General features: G+C 34.8%; 1 protein-coding gene across 1 annotated transcript; it reads right to left on the bottom strand.

The window, feature by feature from the left end:
• Positions 1-1,308: 1,308 nt before the first annotated feature.
• Positions 1,309-12,001, bottom strand: LOC122140026 (cadherin-related family member 5-like). Its single transcript, XM_042741528.1, has 13 exons — positions 11,422-12,001; positions 6,834-6,938; positions 5,472-5,680; positions 5,005-5,061; positions 4,838-4,930; positions 4,579-4,665; positions 4,243-4,353; positions 3,949-4,119; positions 3,371-3,461; positions 3,188-3,294; positions 2,782-2,982; positions 2,540-2,671; positions 1,309-1,416 (listed from the first exon to the last, which is right to left on the bottom strand). Exons 2-13 carry the CDS (start codon positions 6,898-6,900, stop codon positions 1,324-1,326), a joined length of 1,419 nt encoding a protein of 472 aa, XP_042597462.1. The 5' UTR covers positions 6,901-6,938; positions 11,422-12,001; the 3' UTR covers positions 1,309-1,323.
• Between the last annotated feature and the right edge of the window lie 1,458 nt (positions 12,002-13,459).

The following is a 13,459-nucleotide window of genomic DNA, read 5'->3' on the forward strand; positions in this document are numbered from 1 at the left end:
CAGTATGTTCAATATAATGTAGTGGCTCTTACCACATTCGGGTTTTTCCCAAGAGCTACTGCACCCCTGTCTGCTGGATCCCGTCTCTCTTTCCGTCTCTTGGCCAGCCAGAGGAAGAGACATAGTACTGTCACAGTCACTATCAGAACAAGGACAGCGATACCGCCAGCCATCCCTGCGTTCATATCTCCAAAAACACACTCCTCGCAAATGTCCGAGAATATATATAACAAAAAACAAAATAAAAAACCAATCAAATTACAATTTTGTTTCGAAGACAGTTACAATGGTTAAAAGATACACCTGTCTTACACCTCCAAGTGATTTATCATATAGTTTGGCTTTGAATGACTGCCAGAAGCAGGGCAGTGAGGAGCAGGAGAAGGATAGAGGTTAATGGGAATACAATGAGGCTAAATCTAATTTAACACATTATTCATGCCTCTTAAATCAACCATGAATAATCAAATTAACCAGATGAATGATCTGTGTAAATTATTATCCATATGGGGTTGAATCTCAGTGTTTCCTTTTGTCAAGTTTAATTTTACTTCTCACCTGAACAACTAAAAAAAATTTGGATTTGATAAGTGAAATTATTTCCAAAAATTATTTCAAAAATTTAAATACATTTTTTTGTTTTTAAATGTTTTTTTTTTTTTTTTTTTTAAATTTATTCTTAAAAAATGAACAGAAATGGCACAGATCTGTAATTATTTCCCACAATAAGGATTAACTTAAGAGCAATATTAAAGGACAAACTATAACGTAATTAAAATGAATATTAAAAAAATATGAATTTAATTAAAATTATTCATCAAAAATATGAATATTAAAAAAATGAATTTAATAAAAAAATATGAATTTAATTAAAAGAAGACATCTTTGTTATACAGAGTTTTCATATCGCAATTTTATAAATAATATAACAAGACATCTTTGTTATACAGAGTTTTCATATCGCAATGTTTTATATAATTTTACTTTAAAAAGAAGGATAAATGATAATGATTCGTGCAATTTCAGTTTACTGAAGTTGTATCAATAATGTATCATTCATAAAAGAAACATGAGTTGAATTGGAGAAGACCATGTTTGTTTGTTTTTATTTATTTGTTTGTTTGTGGTACAGAGATTCCAAATTGCAATATTTAACTAAACTTATATTTGATTTAATATTATTATATTTTATTTTCAAAAGGTATAACTCTTTACTTTTTTTAATCAATTTAATAGAAGAAAATATGTATGGGAAAACATATATAACTGTGGTTACATAACCTTGATTTTAAAGAAATCTCAAGATTAACACAATTAATGCCCTTAAGTGCATTTACCTGGTTGTCCCCTCTGCAGCACTTCAATATCGACTGAAGCATGGGCCGTCTCACCTGACTCTTCATCTGTTGCAATCACCTTTGATTAAAAAAAAGCATCACATCATCAGAGATGTCATGACAAATATGTACATGGCATTAATGAGGCATACATATAGATCAGTGGTTCGGAACCACACCAGCTCTCTCACCCTTTATCAAGAAATAATCGATTAAAAAAATAGATTTCAGCTTTTTACAACTCCTATTACAACTCCTTTGCTACACAGCCTACCGAAGTTAATGAAAAGTTTTTTGTCACATAAACAAGTATGTTATCCCGCCCAAGTGCGTGTTCAGTGCTGTTCGCGACAGCAATCAACTGCATACTTTTTATGATCCTACAAACAGACATTCAGCAAAATAATAACAATCCATATTATAACTAAAATATTATAACTATTACAAGACCAGATCACCAGTACAAGATAATTAAAGGTGCTGTATGTAGGATTCAAACCGTGTGGTTGAACTAGGTATTGCAGTCCAAATTCAAAATATTGGAGAGGGGTTTTTTTAACCCGGCCCCTCCTCCTCAGAATTGACACACACGCAGGTTGCCAGATTGACGACACAAACAAGAACGAGCACACTTGATAATGAATGAAATTAAATACACTGTGTTTTCCATCAACTGGCAACCCGGGGTGCTGAGATACAATTGGGTAAACTGACAGTGGGCGGGTTTCACAAGCCAAAACAAACACCGACATTCCAGCCCTGAATGCACATTTTCAAAAGAGAATAACTGACTGTAGCATTGTTTTTCACATAAACAAGTATGTTAACTTAGCATGTTTCTTAAAATCTGCAAACATATTATGGTATTTTATGTTTTAGTAGAGTCAAAACTCTACATACAGCACCTTTAACTACACAAAACCCATTTGCTTTATGTCTACACACTTAGTAAACAAGGCCTGTTTTTACGGGGGTACTAGAAGGTGCTCAAATGAAAGCAAGAGCACCCTTAGTTAAAGCTGTAATAACAGCTCTCTAGTAGTGCATAGTTAGGTTCGCGCTCTCAAAGAGCATCAAATGTGTTTTTGTAGCATTGAGCAGTGTAGCCAATAACAGACATCTCTGTTGATTTCTTGAAGGCAATGGCCATTCAGAAGCATTTAAGTTGGCTCTTTGGTCAAAGTCATAGTCATAATTGTCACCTCCAGAATGTGTCTGTCGAATGCTCTGAGCCGGTCTGTCTTTGCAATCACAATGCCATCCTGGGTAATGTGGTACAGTTTGTTGCTACCTGTCAAGGGCTGCATTGTGTAATGGATTTTTGGGTTTATTCCCTGCAGAAAAGCAAAAAGAGAGAGAGAGAGAGAAAATGCTCTAAATGAAGTTTTCATGCATTTTTAAATAAGTGTTTGTGTTTCTTATAAAGGAAATGTTTTCACTGTACATCTCTGAAGTCCCTGTCGATAGCCTGGACTACCAGGACTTGGTTCCCGTAGGTAGTGACCAGTGTAGCAGGACTGGAACTCTCGATGAGGAACCCTTTGTAGATGGTTTTGTTGAAGATTGGAGGAAATCGGTTCTTCGACACCACATGCACCAGTGCCGTCGCCACCGAATATTTCTTTGGGTCGTTCACCTGCGCAGCCTGTCAATGGGCAGTTACGATGAGAACTTTGATGTCATCATTGTGTCACATAACCCACACATTTATGTTCAATGCAATTTCTTTTTATCGTCTTCCATTATGATTTGCAGTATGACAGCTGAAGTACTTGTTGACACTATACAGCAGATCAGCATGTTAAATCAGCCATCATCTTGTTCATAAACATAGACATTTCTCGTCATACCATTATGCGGAGTCTGAATGAAGGTGTGAGGAGTCTGTTTTCTACACGTTGCCGGAGAGAGATTTCTCCTGTTTTAGAGTCGATTGTAAATCTGCCATTGTCATCACCTATTAAGTCATTTTGAATATCATTAAAAAAAGGATTAAACAGTCCATAAATCAATGCAACGTACAGTAAACTCACCTGACAAAATACTGTAGACTAGAGGAGTCAGTATGTCTTTGTCTCCGTCTTCAGCATGAATGGGACCCGGAGAAAAATAAAGCACAGCATCCTAGATCATAAAGAGGATTCATTTTTAACCATGCTGGTGAAGACACAAGCTTCACAGCTCCACTTGGTTTTTATTTTATTTATTTTTTTATGCTAAAAAAAATAGTATTTAGTTAAAAATTAGTACACTTATTGTCATTGCTTAACATTATTGTTGCGTTTTGAAATAAAAATCAATGTGGCTACTCTAGTTTTCATATTTATAATTGTATTAATTTATTTAAAATTGGTAGAATCTGCTTTTCCAATACACAACCGTCAAAAGTCACATGATCCTTTAGAAATTATTCTAATATACTGATTTGCTATATAGATAACATTCAGGATTCTTTATTGAATGGAAAGATTATAAATGCTTTTAATGTCAGTTTTGATCAATTTAATCCCTCCTTGCTAAATAAAATTATTAACTTTTGAACTTTGAAGTTTTTTTGAACTTGTAATTTCAGCTAAATCAATCACCTGTACATTAAAATGTCACCACATACCTCTTCTGCCTCTGTGATGTTAACACTGTACACAGGATTGGTGCAGATATTATGATCTCCATCTTCATAAACAGGTGCACATGGCTGAAACTGAGGATACTGGTCATCACCGTCTAGAACATTCACTGTGACTGTAGCTGATGTGCTATACTTCTCTTTTGTGTTCGTTTCCTGTTGATTTAAACAGCAAGAATGGCAGCACAAACTGTTTTCTCTTAATTCTGATTCCTTTCCAGCACATAAATGTCTTGTGATTGCCAGTCAGCACATATGTGAGTAACATGTGCTACATACCACAGCAAATATGACCACCTGCAGTTGGGTTTTAGTCTCATAGTCCAATGGTTTATCCAGGATCACCATCCCGCTGTTGGGCAGATCAATCTTAAAATAGCTGGCATCGGCCTGAATGAGAGAGACACACTGCTGGTAATGTTCTCTTGGATTCTGGAAAGGAAAAGGGGTTCTCTAATAGCATTCATGTATTTTTAAATGTGTCCAAATACATTTTTTTGGCTTCTGTATAGTACTGGTTTGAGGATTAGTCAGTCAGCTGCAGACAGACTACTGCAAAACCTTTCATTCAGTCTTTCATCTGTTATTCTGTCCTTTATTGAATGCATCACTCACTGTAGATTTGTCGGTCATATAAGTGATCGTGTCTCCATCGCCATCTCTAGCTTTTACTGTGAACACCATCGAGTTTACAGTCAGCAACTGTAAACAGAGTCAGGATTCATGTCAGGACTCTAGGTTATACAGTAATAATTCATTAAAATAATCTCATATGTAAAATTATCAGGTTCCTGAAAGATTCATTTCACACAGGAGTTTAATTCAAAAATAATTAAGTATATAGAGTAAAATCTAGAGTACAAAAGGAGTTTACCTCACTTATATATCGTGGTTGAATTGTTTCTTCAAGGAAATATGGCATGTTGTCATTTTCATTCAATATTTCCAACATGATTCGATATCGACTCTGAAAGAAGAAAACATGGGTTAATTGCACTGTATCAAGTATCATTATTTTTGCAATGCGATTATATACCATACCCTGATTATATCATCTTCATAACATGTCAAAGCAGCTATCAGAACTGATCCCAGCACCTGTAAATTACCACAGGAGAAAAAAAAATAATAATAAAAAAAAAAGGTTGCATAGGGAGGTTAATGTTTTATCTCACAATTATCACACACACACACAAAACTATTTTAGAATTAAAATGAACACAAAATGTACAAGATATACAAGAAATATATGTATTTAAAATGTATTTTAATGTTTAATTTGTAAGTGTTGTAATGTTTTATATTGTTTCGGCCTGGTCTTAACAGACAAATCTGGTGAAATAAAGATTATAATAACAACTAATTACAACAGTAATTTATAGACATTCTATTTTAAATCCTCCAACTATGGCTTAAAACTCCTCCACTGTGTTGTCTGGCAGTCTTAACGCTTCAGTGTTATTCTGGCTTCCCTCCACATGCTAACAGCCACTACTTGTGTTAATCACCTCTCGATCTAAGATCCTTGAAAACGACGAGTTGAGTCGGATTGTTCGGCCTTCAAGGTAAAACCAGTCAGCGTTTTCTCCAGTGAGACACAAGCGGATGCTACTGGCTCCAGGGTCTCCGTTGATACTGAGGTTGGCTATGAACTCTCCAGTGGGACTGTTCTCTCTGACCGTGGCAAATATGTCTTGACCACCAAGGCATAAGCTGGCTGCCGTTCAGATCAGAGACTGATTAGATTATGAGGACAACACACAAATCATCCATAAAATTACAGACTGCAAAACTAATTAATAAAACAACACCTTTGTAATAGCAGGGGAAAGAAGAAATTCTCACAATTCTATCTTTATTCTGAGTTTATATCTTGCAATTGTGAGTTAACGTCTTGGAAGTTGTATTTGCGAGTTTATAACACCGTTCACACTGTATTTCTCTTTATTTCTACAATTCCAAGCGTATATCTTGCAATGCTCACTTTTTTTCTCAGAATTCAGAATTAACACCTCACAAATCTTATTCTTTTTAGAATTCATTTTTAGAGTTAATACCTCACAATTCTGACTTTATTTCCCCTCAGAATTCTCACTATACACTTTAATTCTAATTATTTATTCATTTATCTTCAGAATTTGGAATTAACATCTTCCAAATCTTAGGGTTTTTTTAAATTCTGAAGTAATACTCCCAAATCTGACATTTTGCTCAGAATTCTGAGTTAACACCTCACAATTCTGACTTGTTTTCTCAGAACTCGGAATTCAGACTAACTGTTCCATTTAATATTCATATTAAAGTACACAATTCAATTCACTAAATTCATATTTTGTTTACAAAATTAATAGTGCAAATGACACAATTGCTAATACAACAGAACAGAATTATAAAAATGAATGCAAACTCTATGATCTTCTAAACTTCACAGACGCACAAGTAAAAGGCCACAAGTCCGCAAGCACATATCATGAGGGCCTTGACTGGGGCCCTTGCACAACACTGGGGCCACAATCAGTTCTAATGGATAAAATCCAAAATGTCCAAATCCAAAATTTGCCATCTTATGAAAGTAAAATCAGTTGTGAACACAGTTGAAATGTTTGCTTTAAGCAAGAATCTCTGTTTGTTGTCCCTTTCTCAATCGCATTTCTGTCAAGAAAACACAACTGAGATTTTGAATGAATCTCACTTGTGACTTTTCTCATGAATCAGAACTCTCATGAATAGAAGAGAGCCATTCAGAGACTCATTATCATTTCCACAACCTCATAACCATTTCAGGCGCATATGTTAACATCTACTACATCGCAGAGCAGTGATTCGTGAAAATAAGCCTTTGCGGATCCTGATTTCAGAGAGGTGTTTACCTTTTGCGATGTGATAGAATATGTTCAGTGCCATCTGGCAGAGGAACAATCTCCATGGCATCAACATGGTTGATATTCTCCTGGACTCACGTCTCCTTGTCCCTGCTGTAAAATAAATGCCAAACCCTGACAGTCAATCACTCTGAAGGATTTAGAGTGCTCATATTACCTGTCACAAAGAGCAGACTTTCTCATTCACACCAAAGGTCAATTAAATCAGAAGATTAACAAAGCATATTTATACTGTGCGCCACCATCTGAAATTCATCAGCCAAGTTACTCAAGTGAGTCAAATCAAACCGATAAATGAATCACAGTCTCACCTCTCACCAATAAAGTGTTTGTTTACTTCTGTTAAGTAATGTTTAGTCTTCACCCAAGGTCTTTCCTAGTTCTTAAAACCTATTATGAAGTCTTTAGCCAGTGTCAAGTCACCAGCCTGGCAGTGATGTCGGTTACATGACCTTCAGGCCGCTCTTTTGATCCTCCGCCTTCCACCTCCACATAAGAGCTTTTTTCAAATCCTGACATAATACCTGCAAAGCTGCCTAAGAACTGTTGTTTCCCCTCTTAAGTTTTGCTGTCTGCCCAGGTGAGACTAAAACCAAATCGCTGCATTTTGTACACTACTACAGATTATAACACATTTCATGTTTAATGATTGATCATTTTGTTGGATGTAATGGGATAGTTAATGCAAAAAAAAATATTTGTCATTATTTAATTCACTTATTTCAAACCTGCATGCTGTCAAAGGGCATATTTTATGTAGATGTTTTCTATACAAGAAAATTAATAACTGCATTAGGATTAGTAAATAATAACAGGATTGTCATTTTGGGGTGAATTATTTCTTTACAGAGGATTCATCACATGACCACTAGGGGACACCATCACTCTTGTCCTCCCTGAGGAAGGTTATAAGGAGGACAGTCCTTCAGACTGAGTGATTTCAAAAAAGCACCCATGAGATGCAGAGTTATCTTATCCTGATCTTTCCTAAGTTGAAGTTCACGACTGAGCAGGCTTATTGTTGTTGAACTTGCTGTGGCTGTGGAAAATAACACAGTGTATTAAGAGCCTGAGAAACTTTTGAAAAGGATGTTGATTGACATTTTTCTTGTTTTGTTGAAAATTAACTCTTTTTTACATTTGGCACTGTTATTTAGAAGTTAAATAAGGTATTTACATGTTTCACAGAAAAAAAAAATATTTTTTTTTATAACTTCTATAATTTGCGTATTCTGAAATATGTGTGCTTAAAGCAGAACTGTAATTATTTCCAATTGTAATCTATTTTAAAATATAATTTATTCCTGTGATGGCAAAGCTGAATTTTCAGCATCATTACTCCAGTCTTCACTGTCACACGAGCCTTCAAAAATTATTCTAATATGCGTATTTAATATCAGTGTTAAAAACAGTTGTGTTTGTGCTGCTTAATATTTTGGTGGAAACATTTTCAGGATTCTTTGTTGAATAGAAAATTCAAAACAGCAGCTTTTATTTGAAACTGAAAACTTTTATAATGTCTTTACTGTCACTTCTGATCCTTGGTAAAACTACTCATTAATTTCAAAAATAACAAAATCTTACCGACCCCAATCTTATGGAGTACAGTATGTCATAACCATTCGAGGTTTTTTAGGCCACTATCTGGTGGATATAGAAGAGATGGACCATGCAGGGACCCACTGTTATGTATTGTATTAAACTGAGTTTTGCATTTTAGCCTACAATCACATTTATTGTACATTACATTATGTTTATATTGCAAAGCCATTAAAATCATTATTGATGTATAGAGTTTAATTTACAGTTTAATTTTACTTAATGCATTTTAATGTGGGAAGTTTAGCATCTTAATTTTGGCATTAGTTGAATTGTGTTCATTTTATCTTATTATTCACTGTTTGTCAGTTTTTAGCCATGTCTTTAATAGCAGCACATTTAAATAATATGTTATTCATAATTTAGTAGTTTAAATGCAACTTGTGTAAAGAGTCTAATAATTAATAATTCATGTTTCAGGGCAATGGCCTGAGGGATGTCAGAAACTCCTCCATATTGTGCATTCATGCCAGATGCAATCAATGATTGTTTGGATACATAATGACTGTATGTGGATTACTTGTGATTAGGGATTAAATCGATTAATTAATACGAAACAGGAAGTAGGTCTCAAGATTATGGGATTACAGCACAATATGGTTTAATATTCTTTGCTGCACATGGCAGCTTGCTATTTATTATGCACGTCTCCGCATGTCTGAGTTTGTCTGCAAGTGTTGATCAAGACCACTTCGCCAAATTAAAGATCTTCTGAGATTTAGCAGAAGTATATGTAGAATTAGCAATGTCACTGTATTGTGTTATTTTGATTTGATTAGTCTAATCTCATATTTGAGAGCACTCATCTGCAGAGATGATATAGTGCACTCCTCAACGGTGATTCCCAGTGCAGTTTAAGAGATTGTGAAAAGTGTCAGTAATTTAAAAGAAAGAAAAAAAGTTCAAAATGGAACTGTAAAATGTGTTTACCCACATACATCCATGAAAAATCTTAAAAGATTTAACTAAACGCTACAACTAATTTTACTGTAAATTAATGTAAAAATGTTTTTAGAAGTATAATCTTAGAAGTACTTCTTAAATATTATTATATAGAAATAATTAGACACACTACTGTCCAAGTTTGTTTTCAGTACGATTTAAAAAAAAGAAATGAATACTTTTATTCAGCAAACCCGAATAAAAGACTACAAACAATTCCATTTGACTTAAATGTTGTACTTTTGAACTTTCTATTCAATAAAGAATGCTGGAAAAATATAGTTAACAATATTTAACAATAACTGCTTAAAGTATTAAACAGCACAACAGTTTTCAACATTGATTATAATTGATAACTAAGCAACAAATCACCATATTAGAATGCTTTCTGAAGGCTTATATGTGACACTGAAAACTGGAGTAATAACTGCTGAAAATTCAGCTTTGTCATCACAGGAATAAATATTTAATTGAAATTTCAATAGTATTTCACATTATTACTGTAATTACTGCAATAATATATTTAACAAGACTAGGTAGATGTAGTCTTTTACAGTAAATAGCTAAAACTGTTGTTAAATAAAAATGATAAGTCCCCACAATTTATGGTAAAAAGAAGTTAATTAGCTAATAATTAATAGATAATTAATAAAACATTTAGAACAGTGTCACAGATCATATTAGACAATATAATTTCACTAGTTAACAGTTATTAAAGGCTATTATTAAAGTATCTAAAAACTGATTTAATTTTTTTTTTCTTTCTAGGTAACAGTCAAGATGAGCCATTAATCACCAGGAAGTCAAATCTGTGTTTTGTGTTAAAACACATGAGGCCTTCTATTTTTGCCATCTGTATTATTATGATGCTTTTAAGTACATACTGTAGTACACTCTCAGAAAAAAATGGTACAAAAGCCATCTCAGGGGGACCCTATTAAAAGTTACTAATACAAACCTTTAAAGGGACCATTCTGTCATCATTTACTCACTCTCAAGTTGTTCCAAACATATATGAATTGTCTTTGTCCTGCTTAAAACATACACAAAAAGAACTTTTTGAAGAACAGATATCCAAACCGTTTTCTTGTCCCCACTGACTTCCGTTTTTCTTCCATACTATAGAAGTCAGTTAGGACTAGCAACTATTTGGTCACCCACATTCTTCAAAATATCTTCTTTTGTATTCCACAAAAGAAAGAAACTCAGGTTTGGAACAACTTGAGGGTGAGTAAATGATGACAGCATTTTTAATTTTGGGTGAGCTGTCCCTTTAAGGTAATAATATGCACCCCATTAGGGATAAATAAGGTATATTTTAAAAGCTTTTTTACCTGAGAGTGTAATATACAAAAATAATTGTAGTAGTTCAGGCTAGTTTGTGTATAACATTATATCAGTTCATGATAGCCAGTTCTTTTGCTGTAATTCTAAAAGACAGTTTTATAGCTAAATCTGCAGAAGCACATTAATAAACACTACAGAGAAAGGCCGGCAACTCAAGCGAGGTCCAGCATGTTTAGAAGTGCGATGATTCATGCTGTCTCCTCAGATGAGACCATCAGACTCATTAGAGCTGCTTTGGACATGAACTCAAGCATAATGAGACAATTAGTATGAAGCAGAGCCAGTCGGTAAACTGAAAAATAACACACTTTCTGATACAGATCACTTTATATGTAAAAGCGTAGACAAATGAAATATTCTCATCAAAGTCACAAAACCATTTATCTGTATTCCTGTCATCTTTATAAGATCAGGCCCACCAAGCTATGCTGACTGGATGCTTCAGTAATCAGATTGTTTTGAGACTGATCTACAGAGGTCACTGAACATCTATCCAGCTGTCTATTACTACAGCCGGAAAAAAATATACTTTTGTTTGCATCAAGCATTTACTTTATCACAAAAACTGGTCTGAACAGTGGGAAAGTGAGCTTTTGCTACAGTTATAACAAGAAAGCACCTGTTGTCAATGTCCTTTGAAGTGTAAACAACACAATCACAAACAAAAAAACTCTCAGTATTTCCTCACCGTTGATCGGTTGGTGGTTATCCTTTGTTTTTGAGCTCAAGGGATCCTGCTGTCAGTTCCTGTGGTGGCCGCTCCTGTCCCGCGCCACATGTCTGTCCCCTGAGGGGGGCTGAAAGCTGCACCACAAGGAACAGCGGGCAGCCACAGTGCAAAACACAACAGGTTTCTCTAACTAGTTAAGTCAGGGTTGCTGAGAGAGAGAGAGAGAGAGAGAGAGAGAGAGCACAAAGAGGGAATTAAGAGCTCTCACACACAGCAGAGCGAGGGCTTAGACAGCATTTTCAGGACAGGATAACTCTGGCTGATGAGAGGGAGGTTAAACTGAGAACATTAGCTCAGGCGCTGACGCTAATACAGTCCAAGGTGTGCAAATGCTGCTAGTTTGTCATTACACATGATCTGCTGCCTCATGATGTAGAATTCAGACTGAGGGCGTATTGGCCTGTTTGCTGTCAGTCTGAGGAGCTGTCTATGGGGTCAAAAGGATCACAAGATCTGTCCCAAGATTTGGTATATGTATGGGTGAATGTCATGAAAATTGAACCCAGGTCACATTACACATAAAAGCATCAATTTTTGCATTGTGGCACAATTTTCATGACAGTTAGATACATTTTATCAATAAATTCTAAATAATAAATTTTTTTTTTTCCAAAATTTCCAAAATTTCCATGACTGTAACACATGCAAAATATGTTTTTTGTAAATTACAGATGGTAAAACTAATACTAGAGAATGATGAAAAAATCAAATAGTAATTAATATGCGCATTTAGTGTTATTTTAGTATTATACATACTGGTTTTTATAAATATTTTAAGTTTTATTAATTTTAGTTTTTATTTCAATTTGAGAATCCATTAATTTTTTTGTATTTGTTTATTTAATTTATGGGTTGTTGTTGTTGTTGTTTTTTTTGGGGGGGGGTTGCATTTTGTTTTATGTTTTTCTTATTGCTTTTGTCATTTTTATTAGTTTTTTTTTATTATTCCTAAATAGTTTCATTTATTTATTTATTTTTTAGTTGATGATAATAACACTGTTCGCATTACAATAATGTTTTTGTTTGTTTGTTTGTTTTTTGTTTAGTTTTGCTGTGTCTCTCTGAGCGTTCAGAGGCTGCAGGGTGACTCAATCAGCACCTATCTTTAATTTCCTTCGACAAAGAATTACAATGCCACTTTCGCCTTCTCTTTTTCCCTGGCTGTATAATGACCCTTTGTTAAGCCCTGCCTTACAAATCATTATTCATTAGTCTTACCTAAGCAACTGTTGCCATGCCAAAAAAAAAGGATAATTTTTTTTTGCAATGTCATAATTCATTCAAACTTATTTACAATTTTTTACCACTTTCAAGTAAAAAAATCAAGTCAATTGATGATCTACAATCTTCTGCTATTCCTCTCTCTATATGAGATAACAGGCTGCTAGGCTGATCTGCTTTCAGTGGGACCACTCCTTAACACCGCATATGAGGGGAGATAATTGGCTTACACTTCTTGCACTGTGGATTATACACTTTGACATTCACTTCTCATAGCTGGGCCCAGGTAGCACATCTGTAGGTTCTCAAGGGATGTGCAAATTCTAAGAAAAAACCCTTCAGTTTCTGCTCTCGTAGCTACGCAGTCAATCAGAGGTATGTTTGCATTGATCGCCGGGGCTCACAGAGGAGTTCATTATCCTCCATCGCTGCTTTCTTATCCATGTCCTTCCCTGTCAGCTTCAGCACCTCTTAGGCACGTTATCCGGAGATGATTTGCAGGGCAGCAGGGGCCATTGGAGATTTCCTTGATTGTTTGGGAATTGACGACTCTTAGACTGAGTTCACCTCTAGAGCTCCTGCTGGGGTTGACAGATGTACATGTCCTCATAAGGAGAGAGCTCAGTGTGCACATGGTCAGACTAGTGTATGCATTCAAGAATATACACTTACAGAAATTGTGTTTTTAATTAATTTTCAGTCACATATGCATTGAAATATTGAATAATACGCACACCATTGCAATCTGTATGTATATAGGACTACTGCATGGTCT

The sequence above is a fragment of the Cyprinus carpio genome, chromosome A4 (assembly GCF_018340385.1).
Source record: "Cyprinus carpio isolate SPL01 chromosome A4, ASM1834038v1, whole genome shotgun sequence".
In the NCBI taxonomy this organism is placed as follows: Eukaryota; Metazoa; Chordata; class Actinopteri; order Cypriniformes; family Cyprinidae; genus Cyprinus; species Cyprinus carpio.